Genomic DNA, 22,456 nt, shown 5'->3' on the forward strand with positions numbered 1-22,456 from the left:
TATAGCTTCCAAAGGAGAGTACTTCAAAGGTGACCATTGCGGTATTCAGTAATGAGGTAGGCAGCATCTTTATTACGATGAGTTCATAAACTTAATTGTCCAACCTGGTATCCAATACTTACTGCATCTTCTAGTGGGCCTTGTTTTCCCATATAGTTAAGGCACCTGTGTATCTGATTTATGGAATTGTAAATTTCAACCCCGTTGTCCTTAATTTTTCTCTCTTTCCACCCTCAATTCAACACTGGACTTCCAACATAAGCATTCAACATGCAAGACCATGAAAAGGGTGCAAATCAGTTAGAAAGCTTTTTCTTCTGAGTTGTATAATAGATAAGTAAATAACTGGATTTATAAATGAAACCTCTAGAGATGTAAATAGAATAGTGAAGAGCTGATATGAGCTATGACATTCTCTCCCATTCTCTCAGACTGGCAATTTCCATATAGTACACTAATACAAATACTTCAGAAGAATGTCAACAGCTCCCTTTGCCCACAGATTAATACCTGGGAATACAGTAGATTAATTCCAAAATTGCTAAATTTACATAAATAAAGAGAACAAAAGATAAGATATACACAGATCAAAGTCATGCATATTCATTTATATTTTGAACACAAAGTGATTTTCTGTATGGCATTTGGTTGTACTTTTAAAACTTTTAAAGAAATCTAGACTTTATATAACATTTGACTTTCATTCAGGCTAATCCTTCCCTACTATGACTCAAAGAAATATTTCTAGCAAACACCCTGGGTTCTAAGCACCAACCTGGGCTGTAAATTCTGCTAACTTCTTCCTCAGTTTCTTGAACTTGGGACATTTAGAAATAGCTTCAGAATAGTAAGCTATCACCAACAAATCTACCTTTCTACCTCCACAAAAAGAGAAAAGCAATAATGAATCATTCTTCACTCTGTTGAGTATATTCAAATTGCAGAATGCAGCTGCTCACGGCAATCCACGTCAGTTACCTCTGTCACAATACTATTTACACATGACAATCCACAGTGGTCTGGAAAGGTTAGGATGGCTTCTCAGACTCATGCCTCACAGATTTATTTTTCAATGTGTTCTCTCTGTCTCTCCTTCCTTAAGTAAAATATTTGATTCTTTCAAGAGTAATTTGTTTTTATTTTTCTTTGAAATTTATACTTAACCAATCGGTATCTTAAAATGACGTTTTTATGTATACAAAAATTTCAAGGTTCACATTAGTGAATCATTAGATATTGTAACTATGGTACAGGTGATTTTGGTGATAACCTGAGTCAAACTGTATTTAACATGAATTTAATATTTGTCACAGTCAATTTTATTTTTAAAAATTAATATTTAATAAATTATCTAAACATATTAAAGAAAAGAACTAAGGTTTAGTCATCTTTCAGGTGAAAAAAATCAATGTAAGGATGACTCTTTGATAATACTTTAGAAAGCTTAACTATGTTAATAAGTCTTCGAGTGCTTTTGTGGTATATAGTTGGTCTAGCTGCCTGGGTAGACCCTTCCACATTGTTTAATGCATTTACCTCCCCAAATTACATCTTTATAAAAACAAACAAAAAAATCCATGTCATTTTGTCATAGGTTGAAAAGCAGCTGTTCTTCTTTGGTATAATCCCTTATTCTGTGTAAGTAGAGTTGATTTTTTAAACACACTGCTCAATTAAATTTTATTTGACACTTCTGTGTATATAAACACAGCCTTAGGGATGCCTTCCCTTCTCCATTCCCTACTATCAGCTGCCTCCTGAAGGAGAAATCTACTAATAACTTACGGGTTATGCATGAGTAGCGTTTGAAGTTCTGTATTATTTATTAATCTGATTGTCACGCTATCTATGTCACTGCTTAAATGTACAACATGGCAGAGCTGGAAGAAACAATAAAGCATTTTACTGAGACTTCAACTTGATGATGAATGACATCTTAATAATACCATAGCCTAGTACTTAAGAGCAAAGGCTTTAGAATCAAAACTGGGTTTAAAATATGGACCATTATTTCCTAGGTAGGTGACCTTGAACCATTTTCTCATCTGCAAAGAGGTGGATAATGACAGTAACTTCCTTATGCCATGTATCAGAGGATTGGCTAAGGGGAGGCATAGAAGGCATTTGGAATATTGTCTGTTGCTAAAATAGTTATTATTTACTATTATCATTTAAAAATTAGTTATATAATTTTACATGTTCATATATTTGTTTTAACAAATTTTATAACAATATCATTCATAAAAACATTTAACACATACTTTAGTACCTTGTTGAAATTCAAATATATCGCTGTGAGTAACACAGTACACAGATACACACCTGGGAATGTGCAGATGTGATTAAGAATTTCTCCTACCAAATCTATATATCTATTGTTTTAACAACTTTATTTTATGAGTTATATAATTAGGAAGTCAAACTGAATTAGAACCTTGCACTTCTATTACTTAAGTCTATTTCACATTATACATAATTCAAAAGCTAAAAGAAGTTTACAGTCATGCATCACTTAACAACAGGTTTAAGCTCTGAGAAAAGTATTATGAGGTGATCCCATCACCTTGCAGACATGATAGAGCATACTCATGCAAACTTAGATGGTGTACCCTACTATACACTTAGGCTATATGGTGTAGCCTGCAAGAATGGAAGCTGCTCTGGGTGAATCAGCGAGTGATGAGTGACTTTGAAGGCCCAGGGCATTATAGTATACCACTGTAGACTTTATGCACACTGTACACATGGGCTATACCAAATTTATATTAAAAATGTTCTTTCTCAATAATACATTAACCTTAGCTCACTATAACATTTTTACTTTATAAATATTTTTTTAATTTTTGACTTTTTTGTGATAACATTTTAAAACACATTGTGCAGCTGTACAAAAATATTTTTTACATCTGTATTCTATAACCTTTTTTCTATCTAATATTTTTTCTTTTAGTTTTTAAAACTTCTTTGTTAAAAATACTAAAACATATACAGTAGCCTTGGCCTCCATATACAGTAGAGTCAGGAGCACAAAGACGTCACTGGGTGATAGGAATATTTCAGCTCCTTTATAATCTGATGGGGCCACTGCCGTGCGTATGGTTTGTTGCTGAGCAAAATGTCATGAAGTGGTGCACGACTGTACATTTGTTTGGCCATATCACTACTCGTGTATATCAACGTCTTTCCTATGGCATTGTCCAGTTTGCCCTCATTCTGCTCCTCCCAGTGATTTACTAAGCTCACTTCCTAAGTTTCACAAATGACACAGGAAGAATGCTGCTTAGGTCCACTGTTGATTTCATTGGAAGTTAGAACATTATTTTCATATGAAAATAATAGAAGTATCCAAAACTGAGTCACATACCTGCATTCAAAAAAGGTAAGTTATCTTTTCTGCTCGCACTTTCTGGGGCTGTACATTCACATACCAGTGCACACTAGGAAAGAATTAAAAAAAAAAAGAAAACATATTTGAAAATGATCAAGATGATAATTATTTTGTTTGCTAACATGAGACTATGGAGATGGTTTCAAAATCCTTTAAATAAAACATTTTTGTATAACTATTTCCAGCCTATCTTAACTATGAAGAGTGTTTAACATGTGATTTACTGATATTCATATATGATATGGCTTGTGTTAATTACAGATTATATTTCAGTTCTAGCTAAAGACTACTCAGGGAAGAAAGTAAAAAGAGGAAAAGGATTGTCGCCAACATGTTAGAGATATGTTCTTAGTACAGTAAATCATATTTGACAAGCCAAATCATTTTGTATTTTTCTTTTACCCAAGCTATTTCAGATCAATGCAAAACAAATTATTTTCTAGAATATAAGTAACGGCAACTTTAAATAAAAAATAAAATGTGTTGATGAAACTGATTACATAGTACAAAAGAATATTTTTGTATCTAGCAAAACAATACAAATACTTGCTTATAAAATTTGGGGACCATTCATAAATAAGCAGATCTCAAGAATCTGTAATGAATTGATTAAGATCATGACCTTTACAGAACTGACATTTTCTAGACAGAAAGAAAGAAAGGCATATTCTAGAAGAGTGGACTAGAAGATACTATAGACCCCAAAGGTTAGAAGAGCACGTGGGCATATTCCCAGTGAATGAGCCATGATGATGGACAATGGCCTGGACAATCCATCACCAATTATGGTACCTTCCCCTCAGCTTCTTATAAAACTGTGACTGACATAGGAAAAAAAAACTCTTCTGGTCCCTGAGGTTGACAAGGGACCTAATATTTTTTCACATAAGCATACTCCCACATTTGTTTGTTCAAACGAGTTTCCTTCTATCTCTAAGCAAAAACAAAACAAAAATAAAAATGGACAAGAGGAGTGGATTTTCATTGCAAATATACCAGATATAATAAGTAAATGCAAATAATATGCACAAAAATGCCCCAAATTTTGTTTTTAGTATTTCAGTAGATTTAGGGAGCACAAGTACAGTTTTGTTACATGAACATACCACATGGTGGTGAAACCTGGGGTTTTAGTGTACCAATCATCTTAATGGTGTACATTGTACCCATTAGGTAATTTTCATCCCTCACTCTACACCAGTGGTTCTCAACCTCTCTAATGCCGTGGCCCTTTAATATAGTTCCTGCGGGTCGCAACCCACAGGTCGAGAACCGCTGCTCTACACCCACCCTCCAACCTTTGGGATCTCCAGTATCTTCTAGTCCACTCGGTATGACCACATGCCCACAGCCTAGCTCCCACTTATAAACATGCAATAGTTTATTTTCCATCCCTGGGTTACTTCTCTTAACCAGTTGACTCAAGTTGCTGCAAAAGACATTATTTCATTCTTTTTTATGGTTCAGAAAATTCTTTTGATGAGGAGTTGTAAAGGAAGCATCCTTTTGTAGATTCTGCACAGCTCTTCTCAGGGGACTCCATGGGCTCAGACCAAGCTCCCCCAGATTACGTCAAAATTGCTTGAGCCACTTGGCCACTCTTCTAACTACTTTCTTCCTTCACATCCAAGAACTGGCCCCCTTTGAGAATCATGGACCCTGAGGTCACTGTTATCAGTAGACTATAAATGTTCCTTAAACATTTTGAAGAGAAGACTAATTATTCAAAACCGTGATTTAAATGTTACTGTCTGTAGTCTTATATTTACTACTTATTCTTTCATCATAACATTCATCACATTAGTAATTTCTTGATGGGGACCAATGTGCTTTCATAATTTCTTTACTGAGGCCCTATTTTACTGAAAGAATGAATGATGGTAAAGAGCTCTTAAAATTTGATGTTCTCTAATTCATTTTCCTGCTACCAGAAGTCAGAGGTGATTTCTTCTTTTAATCCACAGCTAGTTTGTTTGGAAATGCACTTTCCAAATCACTACGGCAATGTGCAGTGATGCCTGGATATACTTGAAATTCCTTATTTCTCCCATTTCTAATGTTTACTTCATCCAGCCTGTATGGGCCTGTTAAAATAATCTTTGGTAAACATCACACCCCTCAGTATTCTACCCTAGCATATGTAAATGACTATTTATTGTTCAATCAAATACAGTATTTTTCATAATTTGCCCCTGACATTCTTCTGCTTACTAATTAGGTAGATAGCTATGAGCCATCCTTTTTTCAAAAGAGTATCATCATCTACAACACAACTAAGAGGAATGGTTTAGATTAAACCTTCTAAGTAAAGAAGTCCACAATTCATAGTAATAATGCCATTATTCTGAGCCCTGCTTTCTTACACAGAGAAGCCCTGCCTCCTGTAATCAAGGATGACTTTATGTATTCTAAAAGAAGGCCTGAATTATCTTACAAATAGACACAGAAATATGACTTTCCTGTACTCATATCTTCCATCCAATTGGAAGGCACATATTTAGGACTATTTCAATCTAATAGAAGTTTCATTTTGCAACTTCGTTTAAAAACCCTATTATTCAGAATATCCTCAAGAGTTAGAATCATGGCACATAAAAAAAAAAAACAGTAAACATTTATTAAATAATTTCCTGTAATAATTTGGACTCAGTAATCATTTTCAATTGTCATAACTTACATTGTATAACCCTTGTCCTTATTCAGATTGAGCATTTTTTGAAGCCAAGGATCATATTGATTTCTTCTGCTTATTTAATTTCTTTTACAACCAACTATAGATTTATTCTCATGCTGTGCCAGATGCCACAGAGAATGTAAAGCTAAAATTATGTGGAATTTGTGCTTTAAGAGATTCGAGCTACTACTGTATACTGTTATTTACTGCTATTGTGATGGAAGTATGCAGCGTTACTTATACACTTGTGCAGCGTGTGCTCTCAATGTAATAAGTCTACATTTGTGATCCTGAGCAGGAACAGCAAATGTCATATGCTCTTTGTGTCACACAGTACTATAAGCCTTTTGATTTCGATGAATATTTAAAAAAGCGATCATTTGCTAGTAAGAAGCTAAGGAAAAGTATCATTTGCTAGTAAGAAGCTAAGGAAAAGAAACACAAGATACATAAAACTCTTGGAGCTTAATAATTTTGAATGTCATATAAATTTTCCATGCACTGAGTTATAAAACGAGCCAAATTTAAAAAAAAAAATCATAAAGCTCTGTATGAATTCATCAAAGACCAATACTTGGCAAATCACATATATTTCATTCTTAAGTCTCATTTCTTAAAATTTGGTCGAGTTCTCTGGAAGGACCTGGTAAGTTTGCATCATGCCAGAGAAAAACCAAAAGTATTTTACAATAATAATAAAACATTGTTTGTCTTCTTTCCTCTATCTTATAAGCATATTATTGTATTTTCTGATGCAGAATGACATAATTGCTTAGCCAATTAAAAGCATGCTCATGTACTTTTCTGTTTTACTCATAAACAACCTTATTTTAATTTCTAATATGATAAATATCTAGTCCATATAAGTAAATTCCCTAATAGAGTAAGTATCAATGAAATCCACATAAATATATCTTTTAAGTAACAAACATGAGAATTGCTGTACTTATGTGATCTCATTCAGTCTTATGACTTTTAAGTACCATCCAAATACCATCTGATTACTCACAAATACATAATTCTAGCTTGGACATCTCCCCAGAATTCCAGACTTAAACCTCCAACTGCTTACTTACATCTGCACTAGGGTATCTAAGAGGAATTTGAAACTTATCTAAGAATCTTCTGTCTTCCTCCACCTGCTTCTTCCAATTTTCCTTAGGGCAATAAATGGTAATTCTGTTCCTGTGCACTTGAAATCTGATCACATTTCACCTTCTCCATCAATGTCACCCTATTTCAACTCATCTTCCTTTCTAGCCTAAATTTTTGCAATAACCCCTGAACCAGGCCCCATTCTTCTGTTTTTACCTTCTTACAGAAGCCAGAATGATCCTCTTAAAACATGTCAGATCATTTCACACTTAGCTCAAAAATCCCCCATTGGATTTAATTTAGCTCAGAGTCTAATGGCCTACCAGGGAGCATACGATCTGTTTTCCTGGCCCAACCCCAACTGCTAAGCAGCAACCCCAACTGCTCTCCTCTTCGACTTCTGGACTTCAGCCACACTGGTCTCCTTGCTGTTCCTTCAACACAAGCATACTGCCAGGGCAGAGCGTTTGCTTTTGTTATTCACTCTACTAGGAATTTTGTTCCCATCATATATTCATGTCTCACTCCCTTACTTCTTGCAAGTTTTGGCTTTATCAGTGAATCTTTCCTTGCCATCCAGTGAAAATGACCACACCCAGCACTCCCTTATTCCTTTCATCTTGTCTCGTTTTTTTCTATAGCATATGGTCCCTTCTGACCAATATTATCAATAACATTGGTTAATCTTCCAACTCTTTACTTCCCCTGAAGGTAGCATCTGTGTCTATTTGGTTCATTGCTGAATCCCCAGAACCTACTAGAATGCCTAGAACATAGCAGGCAGTATTGTTTGAAAATGGATAATGAATATTATATGCCTACAAACACTTTCTATGAGGTAAGTAAGGATACTTGTATTATTTTCAATGTTATATTTGGTAATGATTTGGGATGGGACCTTCTGGGACTGATCGTTATCTACCCAAAGACTACACCTTTTCCCAACCATTACTGATAAAAATCCACTGAAAACTCCAAAGAAAAGGGGCAAGGTAACCCAGTAAAATGAATGACATCAAAATACTAATTAAGTTACGTTCATAGTCAAAAGGAGAGGTGTTAGAACGGCGCCTGTGGCTCACAGGAGTAGGGCACCAGCCCCATATGCCGAAGGTGGTGACTTCAAACCCAGCCCCAGCCAAAAACTGCAAAAAAAAAAAAAAAAAGGAGAGGTATCATGACTCCACTTATCCCATATTTGCCAGTATCATAAATAAGGCATTTTCTTTTCTTTTGTAGAAATCACAATCACTTTGATCACTGGCACTATGCCAAATGATATACAATATTAAACAAATATGGGAGGCAGGGCAGGGGCTGAACTAAACCGAGCTTTTCCAGGGCCTTCCTGAAGGATGTTCCTCATGGTACCACCACCTGCCAAGAAGCGGGATCATCTGTACTGCAAGTAAAGAAGGGCTGGGTCCAGGGGACAACTTAGGGTGTCTCAGTCAATCCCAATGGCTGTTACTTATTTAGGCTTTCTTGTTTTTCACCTGATTTGATGATTTTGCTTCCTAGTCCTCCTTTCTGTAACAGCATTTTTCATGACTACTTTGAAGGTTCTTTCTTAAGTTTCTTCCTTTTTCCCTTACAAACTTATACTCCTCATTACATCCTATCTTTATCTGTTGATCCACAAATTCCAGCATTATTTGCAACTAAATATTTTCTTTACAGGAAAATTGATAATTTTACGTTTTACTTCTTTATAGGGAAATTGACTTCATTTATTTATTTTTCCTTTATGTCAGACTATTTGGAGGGATAAAAAAGAGAAAAAATAGACACACAGTTTTGTACCATAAAGTTTAATTCTAGTGAGAAAAATAGATAATGAGATAAATAAGTAAAATACGCATATATATGACATTTGACAATAACAAATGCTAAAGACAAAAATAACGCAGAGAAGGAATGTAGAAAGTTTTGGGGTAGACACTGCAATTTTAGATGCAGTGGCAGAAAGGCTTTAGGGAGAAGACAACTTTTTTCATAAAGGCCAGAAGGAAATAAGGGAATGAACTACACACTGATCTGGGGAAACACTTTAAAGATAAATTGAAAAACAAAATACAGCGACCTGGAGTTGCAAATGTACCTGAAGTGTCCAAGGTCTTCACAATGCGGAAGACCACGTGGCTAGGTTACAGTGAGCGAAAAAGAGGAGTCAGGGATGAGGTCACTCAAGTAGCAGTAAGATTCTGTAAGTTAGATCACCGAAAGGATGTGAGTTTACACTTTCAGAGAGCTGAAAAACCAAAGGAGCATGTTCCAACCTCCATTTTAATAGGATTATTTGGGTTACTCTATTGAGAATACACTATGATATAAGAGGTATGGTGGATACTCAGAAAGAGGAAGGAAAAATCAGGGAGACTTTTAAGAAATTACTATAAAATTCTAGGTGACAGGCAGTGTTGGTGGCAGTGAAGGAGTCATAAGTGGTTGAATTTTGGATGAATTTATTTTAAAGATAGAGTTAACAGAATAATTGTTTTTTCCTTCTTTTCTTTTTTTTTTTTTAAGACGGGGTCTTACTCTGTCACCTGGGCTAGAGAACAGTGGCATCATCATAGCTCACTGCAACCTCAAACTCCTGGGTTCAAGAATACTGCTGCCTCCTGAGTAGCTGAGACTACAGGTACCTACCACCAGTCTTGGCTAATTTTTCTCTTTTTTATAAAGAAAGGGTCCCACGCACTCTTGCTCAGGCTAGCCTCAAGTGCCCAGCCTCAATCCTCCCACTCAGCCTCCCAAACTGCTAGGGTTATAGGCATGAGCTACCATGCCCAGTTTAGAATCTGCTATCATATTAACCATGATTATGAAAGAAAGAAAGGAATCAAAAACTCTCAAAATTTTAAAAAGAAAAACTTTGTGGATATTTAATATATTAGTCAACATAATATATTAGCTTTGTAAAAAGACAGTTTTGGTTTTTCTTTTGTATTTTTTTTTCTGTTTTTATGTGCTTTTAACTCTGTCTTCTATTTCTATGCATGTATATATCAAAGTTTGAGCCATTCTAATATAATAAATGACACTCTGAACAAACTTCCTTTGATGAGAAATATATACTAATAATATTTCTGGAAACAAATAGGAGTTAAGAGTTTATATTTTTAAAATATTTTATTTTACACTCTAAAATTTATGTAAAATTTACAATTAAAACTTGGTATTTTATATGAAAGGTATTGTTATGGATTGAACTGTGTTCTTTAAAAATTCATACATTGTTTCTGCATTTGGAGATATGGGCCTTTATGGAAGTAATCAAGGTTAAATGAGTTCACAAAAGTGGAACCTTAATCCTACAGAACTGGTATTCTAATAAGAGAGGAGAAGATTCAGAGCATATACACAGCTCCCTTTCTTTCTTTTCCTGTGCACATATAAAGGAAAGTCCATCTGTAAACTAAGAGCCCCTGCAAGGAAGTGAATTGGTTGATACCTTGATCCGGGACATCCTAGCCTCCAAAACCACAAGAAAACAAAATCCTACTGTTCAAGCCACACAGACTACTACATGATGTTATGATAGCCCAAGTTGAATAATACAAGCATCAAACCTTTATCTGCCTTGATCTGATCTACATGAGTTAACATGTGTCATTTTCAGAGCACATGATTTGGTTTGCTAATCAAGATTTCATTCCTTTCTCCCCATCTCAGGCAAACTAGTGAGAAGGAGGTTATTTTAGCAATAACCTGTATTTAAAAAAAAAATAACAATAAAATTTTAAAATGGGGTCATGAAGGGTGGAGTTGGGGGTGGTGGTGGCCATATTTTAATAAAAACAATTTTTTAAAAGGAATAATTTTTATTTTAGCTGCTTTCAATTTCCATGCATGTTGGTCATTCAGGACTTAAATCCTCATTATTAACAGACTGGGTTAATACACTTTGTATGGATTTTGACTTAGCAGATAGAAGGCTCCATGTATTTGCAGTTCTGGAACATACGCGAAACGATTCTGACCACACTTAGAAAAACATTGAGATAAACTTATAGTAAATATGCATATTGGACCTTACTATAAATCTCAATCATGAATATTCTTAGGAAATGCCAAGAGAGCTTATAGTCACTATATTAAAAATTTTCAAAAGGTCAAGGTTTCAAAGAATCCAGACAGGGTGGAGCTCATGCTAACAATATTTGGTGTATTTACCATTTTAGTTAGCTTATGACTCACATGCGGTGTGTACTATCACTGCTACTGCCATGTCCTATTTCTAGAACAGCTCTTTTTTAAGTTCACATTACTAAGCCAGAAACATTACATAAGAATTTAGTGGTGCATGTTCCTAGGTATCAAGTTCTCCATTTAAGAAAAGAGCATGGCTCAATCTCTACTACTTCATAATATATTATAGTGACTCATTCTACAACAGGAGTGGGCCTGCTTTGGAGAGGTGGCTAGTACTAGATTCAGAGTCCGGATGGGGAAAAGGAGTACTACTTTGAAATAGGAAGTGTTTCTGCTGTTGGTTTCCTGGTGCACAGACATGATTATCTGCCTGTTTCTGCTCTCATTCCCTAGCTTATCCTGCAAATCCCCCTCCTTGAACTTGATACAATTATTCAAATGATAGCAACAAAAACAAATTTTACACATAATTCTAAAGGAAATGAAGGACCCAGCCCTAAGACAGAGGTCTGGAATACACAAACCCAAAGAGGATCTGTTCCAAAATATCATAGAACTGACATTAGAAAACAACCTAACCAACTCGGGGTCTCCTCAGAACAGTAGTTCTCAACCTGTGGGTCGTAACCCAGGTTGTATTAAAGGGCCACAGCATTAGGAAGGTTGGGAACCACTGCTTTACTGCTTTAGAATATCTTCATAATGTGGGATATGTTCCAAGGTGGGAGAATAAGAACAGAAAAGAACAGGGTTTAGAGCAGCACAGAAGACCCTAGCCTATTCTGCAAACAATAACAAAAACTAATGAAAAGAATTCTTAGATATTTTGCAAAGTTAATGATTTGTTAATTGTTGGATAAACACCATCTCTCATGTAGATGTTTTCTAAATATCAAAAATCAAATATGTTCAAAATAAGAGACATTAAAGCAGAAAATAAGTCATAACAGCCTTTATCATTTAAAAATTATTCACTTATAAAACTTTTCTCCTGAAATCAGGAAGACGGCGAGGATGCCCTCTTTTGCCACTTTTATTCAATATAGTAGTACTGGAAGTTCTAGCCAGAGTACTTAGACAAGAAAAAGAAATAAAAGGCATCCAAAAATAAGAAAGAAAGAAGTAAAATTGTCTGTTTGCTAATAACGTGAACTTATATGTAAAAAACATTGAAGAACCCACCAAAACTGTTAAAATTGATAAGCAAATTCAGGAAAGTTTCAGGGTACAAAATCAACACACAAAAATCATTTTCTTTACCCTAACAACAAACTAAGAAAGAAATTAAGAAATCAGGCCAGCTACGGTGGCTCACACCTGCACACCTGCAATCCTAGCACTCTGGGAGGCCTAAATGGGTAGATTGCCCGAGCTCAGGAGTTTGAGATCAGCCTGAGCCAGAGAGAGACTCAGTTTCTAAAAATAGCCAAGTGGGCAGCACCTGTGGCTCAGAGGAGTAGGCGCCAGCCCCATATGCTGGAGTGGCCGGTTCAAACCCAGCCCCAGTCAAAAAAAAAACTACAAAAAAAAAAAATAAATAAAAATAGCCAAGTGTTGGGGGGCACCTTAGTCCCAGCTACTCGGGAGGCTGAGGCAAGAGAATCACTTCGGCGCTCAAGAGTTTGAGGTTGCTGTGAGCTGTGATGCCACGGCACTGTACTGAGAGTAACAAAGTAAGACTCAGTCTCAAAATAAATAAATAAATAAGAAATAAATAAATAAATAAGAAATGAACATTTTGGGGCGGTGCCTGTGGCTCAAAGGAATAGGGCGCCAGCCCCATATGCTGGAGGCGGTGGGTTCAAGCCCAGCCCCGGGCAAAAACTGCAAAAAAAAAAAGAAATCAACATTTTCACAATAGCATCAAAAATAAAAATCCTCTTAGAAATAAATTTAAAGATCTGTATACCAGTAACTAGAAAACATTGATGTTGTAAATTACAGATGACACAAATAAGTGGAAAAGTAGATTATGGATTGGAAGAAGTAACAGTGTTAATATGTCAACACTACCCAAAGCAATCTAAAGATCTCCAATAGCCAAAACAATCTTGAGTGAAAAGAATAAAGCTAAAGGTATCATATAACCTGTCTTCAAAATCTATTAGAAAGCTATAATAATCAAATGACATAGTACTACATAAAAACAGACACACTGACCAATGGAACAGGACAGCGAGCCAAGTTGTAAATCCATGTATACAGGGTCAATTGATTTTTGACAAAGGTGCCAAGAACACACAATATAGAAAAGGGCAGTCTGTTGAATAAATGGTATTGGGAAAACAAGATATAAACATGCAAAAGAATAAAACTAGATTCTTATCTCACATCATGTACAAAAACTAAATTAAAGGCTTAAATACAAGCCTTGAAACTGTAAAAGTATTAGAAGAAAACATAAAGGCAATGTTCTGTGACAGTGGTCTAGGCAAACATTACCTGGACATGACCCCAGAAACACAAGGATAAAAGCAAAACTAAACTTGGTATCAAACTAAGCAGTTTCTACTCATCAAAGAAAGCAATGAAGAGCCTATGGAATTAGAAAAAATTATTTGCACACCATATATCTGATAAAGGGCCAATATCCAAAATACGTAAGAAACTTAAATAACTCAATAGCAAGAAAATAACTCAGTCGAAAATGGGCAAAGGACCTAACTAAACACTTCTCAAAAGAAATATACAGATTGCCTGTAAAATATACACAGAGTGGACATAAAGTTCATGTGCAATTTAAAATAGTTTAACATAGTAAATCTCACACAAACTTTATCATCACTGTGCAAATTGCTCATCATCACTTATCATCAAGGAAATATGAAATCCATAATGAGCTATCACCCCACACCTGTCAGAATGGCTGTTATCAAAAAGATGAAAGATAACAAGTCTGGAGAGAGTGTGGAATAAAGAGAAACCTACGTAGTGCTGGTGAAAATGTAAATCAGAATAGCCATTATGGAAAACATAACAGAGGTTCCTCGGAAAACTAAAAATAGAATTATCATACAACACAGCACTACCACTCTGGTTATATAAAGACAGACAATTAAGTTGGTCAACTCATCCTAGAAAAATGCTACATACCTCATTGCTGAATATCACGAAGGTCACCTTCAAGGCACTTCCCTTGGGAAGCTAAGCCCAGTGCAGCGCCTAGTCTACTCATCAAAGCAATTTTGGAACACTTTTTCTTGAATGGCCATCAGAGCTGTCATTGTACAAGGCCTGACAATTAAATTCACAAACTCATCCTAGAAAAAGTACTACATTTCTCATTGCTGAATATCCCTACGGTTACCAGATGGCTAAGGGAAGTACTTTGAAGGTGACCATAGTGATATTTGGCAATGAGGTATGTAGCACCTTATCTTAGAATGAGTTTGCCAACTTAATTGTTGAACCTTATACATCCAAATGAATTGAGAATATGCTGAAGAAATATATGCACTCCTCTTTTCAGTGCAGCATTATTCACAGTAACTAAGACACGGAAGCACCCTACACATCCATCATCAGATGAATGGATTAAAAAATGTCATACATCGGGTGACACCTGTAGCTCAGTGCATAGGGCACTGGCCTAGTGGGTTTTGAACCTAGTGGGTTCAAACCCATCCCAGACCAGCTAAAGACAACAATGACAACTACAACAAAAAATAGCCAAGCGTTGTGGCAGGTGCCTATAGTCCCAGCTACTCGGGAGGCTGAGGCAAGAGAATTGCTTAAGCCCAAGAGTTTGAGGTTGCTGTGAGCTATGATGCCCACAGCACTCTGCCAAGGGCAACAGCTTAAGACTCTGTCTCAAAAAAAAAAAGTCATATATATATATGACTTTTATCCACACACAATGGAAAATTATCAGCTTTAAAAAGTGGGGAATTCTTCCAGCTGGGCGTTGTGGTAGGCGCCTGTAGTCCCAGCTACTTGGGAGGCTGAGGCAGGAGAATCGCTTAAACCCAAGAGTTTGAGGTTGCTGTGAGCTGTGACACCACAGCACTCTACCTAGGGTGACATAGTGAGACTCTACTCCCCCACACACAGAAAAAGTAGAGAATTCTGTTATGTGTAACAACATAGATAAATCTGGATGACATTATGTTAAGTGAATTAAGCCAGGCACTGAAGGACAAATACTGTATGATATCACTTATATGTGGGGTAAACTCACAGAAGTAGGGAGTACCATGATGGTTACCAGGGGCTGGGGGAGAAGAGCAGATGGGGACAGGGGAGAGGTTGACTGAAGGGTACAAGTTCCAGCTAAACCAGAGGAACAAGCTTTAGTTATCTATTGCATAGAATGGTAACTATAATAAATAATAGTTTCAAAGTTGCTAAAAGAGTAGATTTTAAATGTTTTCATCACAAAAAAATAAGTATGTGTGATGGATGTGTTAATTATCCTGATTTAATCATTTGACAATGTAAACATATAAGAAAACAATCCATTATGCCCTATAAATATATATGATTTTGATTTGCCAATTATAATAAAATGAAATGATTTTAAAATGCTCATTTTTGAAGAGGTAGAAATAATAGTATATAAAAAAATTCATTTTCCTAAAAGAAACTATCAGCACTTTTTAAGTCTGTCCCATGTGTTTTCATTGCCTCAATAAAACGGGCAATAGCTTTTCTAAGAAAGGAATTAAGGCTAACATTTATACTGAGTTTCTTCTTCTTAGGGAAAAAGAACAGAAAGAAAGAGAAAATCCTGGACACATATTTACATGCATGGAGCCTCTATTCTGGGCTTCAAGGAAGTGGCTTCTCCTCCAACTGGCATTGTCTGTCCTCCAGAGTGGCTCATTTGCTGTATACTATTTCCTGCTTCTCTCTCAGCAATTTCATAAGGCACAAAGTTCCTGTTAAATCTGCCCTCCCTCACATAAAAATGAAATCCAAATTAAAATTGCATCTCTTTCCAAAGAGGGTTTTGGGAGTAGAGAACAAGTTGCTTCTGGAAATATTCCTCCCAGAATCGTCTGTGCCTCTTTTGGCAGGTTAATGACGGTAGAATGCAACAATGATCAATACTTTGGTTCCACCTGAGAAGAGGCAAGGTCCACGAGGGAGCTGGCAGTGAAGAGGACAGTACTTCTGGATGAGCATTGCTTTGCACAGTTCCATACAAATGGGCCCTCTGGGTCAGAGGTTGAAACGCATATATTGTACTCCAATTCCAGCGATGATTTCTCATTTAGCTCTTGAATAATGAGGTTTCAAACCCCACAGAGGTGTTGGGATACAGGCATCTGGCGAGGCAGATCGCTTCTACTGTAATTTGTGCAGTGAGCTGACCGAGATCCTACCTTTTGTGTCTGCACATCTGTTGTGATGTGGTCGGCTTCCCCGTCCTCAATCTCCCCCATCTTCACGAGACTGACTTCTATGGTGCCAACCACCTTGCCACCATCTGAGGTTCTGCGATCAGAAATAAATGAAATAAGAAAGTAAGAATCTTCTTTCTCTTCAAAACATGTCCAAAACATGTTTGTTTCTAAAAACCACTAGGATTGCAATTTGCCTCATCTAATTAAACAGACCTTCTTGACACACAATGAAACATGTTAATTTAATAGCATACTTTTAAATTTCAAACAAAAATGAACTATGAATTTATGAGGTTAAGATCATGAACTATCAAAAACTACGTCATGAAGATGGGAAACCTCACAAAGGCTCTCAGGAGTAACCTCAAAGGAAGAACATTGTGTCCTGGATCAATGCCCTATTTGCAACCACCAAATCGCTACAGAAGCCTAAACGGCAGGCTATCTATACCACCTGCATTAGATATTGTATGTGTCTATAGCAAAACTGTGGCTGCATAAAATAGTAAAGAATACAAACACTCCTAGATTCCTTTAAGACTGGGTCATTGGCTACAAAATCTGACTTTGTGCCCCTTCCCTAACATTTTTCTAAGAGATGAGGTAAAGAAGACTCACTCCTAGCAAACATAAGATACGTGTAAAGCAGATAATAACCCTAGAACTCATTTAATATATAACCCCTTTATTCAGGTAAAGAAACTGAGACTCAAAAAAGATGAAAAGTTTTCCAAGGTAACAAAGTGGCAAACCCAGGTTTCTAGCTTCTTTGAAGTCTTTTAGCCAATGACAACTGTTCTACATTTAATAATGAGAATTTTATTACTAAGATTTTCATCATTATTTTTATTTCTATTTTTAAATAGAACTTTAATGGTTGCCAATAATAATGAAAGCTAAAAGTAAATTTAAGAACCATAGCATTTAAAATTCTCTAGTTGCTTTTTCTGGGCAAGATAATCTACAGAATAGGGCCACTCTACTATAAAAGCACTATAACATATAATGATATTTTTCCCTTGAGCCTTATTGTGAAAATAAGTGACAAACCACACCATATGCATGATCTGCTGCTATAACATCTAAGCAGAATTGACCGAGTAATGTAACAATTCGTGTTCTTCATTAGTCTTGTTCTTTTGTAAAATGTGTTTTTAACTTTAATACCAGTGGTATCTGTCTTTCAATCAATTCATTCTAAAAGCTTCTATTTTATTATTAGAGATGTCAGGAAAGAGTATGAAAATTAATATAAGTAGTTTACAAAAATACTAATTAAAATAATAAATAAATTAAGTGAAAAGGAAACCTGATTATGTTACCAGATAAGGTACAATTAAAACACACCTTCTGAATTGTTTTTAAGTAAATTAAAAGAGGATAATTCCGTTGTTATGTCCACAGCTAATGTCATATTGGAATAAAAGAAAAGTGATCTATTATTATAATATACTAAAATATCTTACTAAAATATGAATTAAGATGGTTTTGGTGATTTTAAAATAAATGCAAATCATAATATTGACTCAATTATTTAAAATTCATCTAGAAAACAAAGATTTCTCACAGAGAAGATATGTATACAGGTGACAGTATGATCTGCAATATTACAGAAAACAATATTAGCTCCACCTCTGGGGAAGCTAAAATATAAAATAATTTATTATACCATTTTCCATTTGAATGTGATATCACAGTCATATCTGTCACAGCCATGAGGTGGTCTATCTCTGTATAATTATCTCATCCCTAGTAGTTAATAAAGAGTTTAATAGGAACCTCGTTGGTACAACTAATAGTTTTTTCTGGAGATTTATAGGCATTCTCCTCCTCTGAACTGATTATCTATAAAAAGTAAAGATTTTTTTTTTCTTCTCAAAACAATTGTCTAAAATTTTTTCATTTGAGCAAACAAGCTTAATTGCCAGGAATGTAGAACCCATGCATAACAATTTAAAATTTTTCACTGAACTAATCCAAATAATGCACTAAATGTTGTCAAAGAATAGGTAGATTTGTCAAAGTCTCTTCTAGGGCTGTGCAATAACCTGATATAGGCTGTAATGGTTCAAAGTGTGAACTGAAGAGTTTGAGTTACATGCTAACTGCATGACCTTGGACAAGTAATTTAACCATATGAAACTTTGTTTTCCTGGTTTGTAAAATGGAGATATAATAACCGTGTTTTAAGAATTAGATTATGAGGGTGGTGCCTGTGGCTCAATGGAGTAGGGCGCTGGCCCCATATACCGGAGGTGGCAGGTTCAAACCCAGGCCTGGCCAAAAAAAAAAAAAAAAAAAAAAGAATTAGATTATGAGAGATAATCAATGTCAAGTGCTCGTCAGCTCCCCCTGTTGTCCTAGTACTAATTTTGGAGCAAGGGCAGCAGCAGCAAAACAGAACTGCTACTGTCATTGATATATTAAATTACACTCAATTTGGTTCTCTCTAGAAATTTTCCTGAAATAGATATTCAAGACTATAAGATATTCAAGTAAAAGATTTTCTCATGGCATATGCATTTCAACAGTGATTAAATACTCATGGGAAGCACAAAGTCTTTGTAATAACAGATGATGTGATGCAACTTACATTGCTAGTACTACAGAAATCACAAATGTGCTCATTACAATGCAAGTGAATCTTTCAAAGGTACTAAAGAAGATAAATAAGCAATGCACTTCCAAACTATAGCTCCACTCGTTCCCTTTTTAAAGTAACTGGCTACTTTTTCAAAGATTCTTATGCTTTTTAGGTTTCCCAGTTCTCTTTATCTCCTACAGGCTTCCATATACTCCCTGAGTAGAACTCCAGGAAGGAGCTTACTTAATCTTGTGACACTATAATATGCTAGTTTTTTTTTTTGCCACAACTCTTCTAGATAAGCAACTCTTTGGGGAACTTTAAAGTCTGTCTCCTTATCTGAGATTTGTGGGAAATATTTGTGAAAAATATTTGTGTGAAAATTTGTGAATCCGGGTTATAAATTAAAGAACTGAACCCAAGATACTCAAAAGTATAGCTAACTCCATCACTAAACTAGAATGGAAAATGAAGAAGCCAGTTCTTATTGATTCTGTTAACAATTTACCACACACAGCGTACAGATACCACCACCTCTCTTCAATCAGGAGAATCACAAATGGAATATCTATTTCATGTTCTCAAAGGTCCTTTCAAAGATGACTTCATAGACACTTAGAAAAAAAATTCAGTCTTACATTTTTAATTATGCTTTCAATTTACCACCCATCAGGTTAGGGAAGCTAGTAATAATAGCTTAACCATTATTCATCTCCAAAATTCTACTAAATTTTATCTAATGGAAATTCATCACATATGCACACAGGATATATGAAACAGAATTCTGGGCTAGGAATCAAGAAAGTCAGGTTCTATTTCCAACTCACCTATTAACTAGCTATATGATCACCACAGTTCTCAAGATTTCAGTCTCCTTTACTGCAAAACAAAGAGTTGGTCTCTAACAGCTATTCTGTAATATCAGCACTCAAACCCCATGTTCTAATTACACCTATGATTCCACCATAGGCATCAGTGTTACAGGTTGGTATGGATTCAAGAAAAATCTCAGGCACACTCCAAGGCCTCTGCCTCACTCGATACCTTCCCATCCTACTTTCCCCTAAAACAAACCAATTGCATGGCAGACCTGGGAAGTAATTCAACATTTATAGTGAAACAAATAAAAAGGGATAGCTTATCTGATATATTATTGGTACATATATGACATATAGCCATTATAGAAGTGCATATTTGTGTTTTTTAAAAGGATACAAATTTTACTGAACCAAAAACAGAAATGATATTCATACCCTTTCCTACCAATTTGTGTGTCAATAAGATGGGGCTGCAGTAATGAACATCTCAAGCTACATAAGAAAAAAAAAAAAAAAAAAGCTATGTCATTCCAGACAGTCTATTGCCAGGTCATCACCACTGTTTAGTGCAGAAAGCTGAAAGAGAGGTAAAAGATGGATAGTCCATGGTCTCTAAATTATTTATTTTTTTCCCCCAAGATTAGATCCCTTGAAGTTTTATTTAAAAGAGACATCTGAGTTTAAGTGTGTTTAAGATTATTTTTCTTTTATTGTTGGGGATTCACTGAGGGTACAAGATGTGTCACACACTGTGTCTCTAAATTATTTCAATCACAACATCAAGTTCCTCTTTCCCACAAATAGACTAATATTTAACCATGCCAACAAGATATGGAAGACAAAGAAGGGGAAATCTTAGCAGCACACATCTATACTCCCTTCTCGTCTAGGTTTTCAAAATACAGAATACGTTAGTGATTAAATTTCTTTAAAATCTGCCTTTAAAATAACTCCCATATACTTCCTAATGAAATATTCAATCCTACATGGTGAAACATACAAATATTTTTAGAAGACTGAGGAAAAAGAATGGAAAACAGTCTTCTAACAAAGGACAGTTTAAGGACACTCTTTCTCTAAACTTCTTTCCCACTTATTCTGCCATCCTTAATGCAGTAGGGAAAAATACCTCTGGAAATGTTAAACAGCAAAGTATAAATAAATCCTCTATTTTGGAAATGCCACAGAGATACAAACCAACAAATGACTCTGTAAATATCCAGGGAAAAGCCATCATTAGCAATCTGGGTCTTTGTGAATATAAAGTAGCTCTGGTGTTATGCACAGGAATCTTCAAGTGCAAAACATGCATTGTATTTAAACCTTCTAGATATGTAACTAGGAAATGAAATCCTCACCCAGACAGGAAAAGAAACAAGGGCCATCAGTAAACAAATGTTTCAGGATGTGAGTAAGTGCACTCTGATGATCTCTCTGGTGAATACAATTACACAGCAGTGCTCCATTTAGTTAAGGCACATAGAAGCTAGAGTTCTAAGTGTGTGTAACTAAACACACCTCTATGCTAGCTAAAATGTATAAATGATAGAAGCCATTAAATACTTTTAAACTAATAGTAAAATAAGGCTTTTCAGTAGCTTATACACACTGAGATTTACTCCTTGGTTTTCTGCTCTTTTAATAAACTGGCCTTCAGAAATTCCGTCCATTATCATGGGATTCCATCACCCTTTTATGAAGCTCTACCACAATTCTGTATTTCCAACTCAGTCCAGATTTTTCTGATCCAGAACTCCAAATTCCTTCTATCCTGATCCTACCTTTTACATTCCACAAGCTTGAAATCTAACCCTAAATTTTCTCAAATTGGAACTCACATCCATAGCATGTTATTTTCCAAAAACCCAAAGAATATTCCATCTTTACCTTTGCTTTATCCTTACCATTTCATCAGTCACTAAGCCTTACCGATTCTTCCTCCATAATATCTTTCATATGTGTCTCATCCTAATTACTTCCACACTTCTCTTATGTTATACTTTAAGAACTGACTTCCCATCCCTCAGCATCTTTCTATAGGATGGAACATAAGCAAGCAAGCAAGCAAGCAAATCCTGCTTTCACCATTTTCTTTTCCCTGTTAAAAGTCATTAGACATTGCCCAATACCTACTCTGAGAGGCTGAACTAGATAGGCTGTCTTTCAAGGCCTTATAAATCAGGATCTGTCAAAGTTAGTGGACAGTTCAGTATTTTTGGCTCAAACTAATCTACCTCACCCTATACTGTTATATAATGAAGTAATGAAATATGGTTGAGGCAAAAGAGCAGGGAACTTTTGGTTCACCTGGTTATGGTGCCAGCTCTCTGAATAGTAAATAGCTTTGTGTGATAGTGAGCAGCAACTCAGTCCCCATAAAGATTTTCCAGTAAT

At 35.6% G+C, this 22,456-nt stretch overlaps 1 protein-coding gene across 5 annotated transcripts in view; it reads right to left on the minus strand.

The window, feature by feature from the left end:
- Positions 1-22,456, minus strand: part of INPP4B (inositol polyphosphate-4-phosphatase type II B) — an 881,338-nt gene that overhangs the window by 211,423 nt on the left and 647,459 nt on the right. For all 5 annotated transcript variants that reach the window (XM_053582182.1, XM_053582180.1, XM_053582181.1 and 2 more), the window contains 2 exons: positions 16,640-16,751; positions 3,365-3,437 (listed from right to left, as the gene is read on the minus strand). In XM_053582182.1, the coding sequence (XP_053438157.1) occupies positions 3,365-3,437; positions 16,640-16,751 (185 nt within the window). The remainder of the gene's footprint in view (positions 1-3,364; positions 3,438-16,639; positions 16,752-22,456) is intronic.

The sequence above is a fragment of the Nycticebus coucang genome, chromosome 1, assembly GCF_027406575.1.
Source record: "Nycticebus coucang isolate mNycCou1 chromosome 1, mNycCou1.pri, whole genome shotgun sequence".
In the NCBI taxonomy this organism is placed as follows: domain Eukaryota; kingdom Metazoa; phylum Chordata; class Mammalia; order Primates; family Lorisidae; genus Nycticebus; species Nycticebus coucang.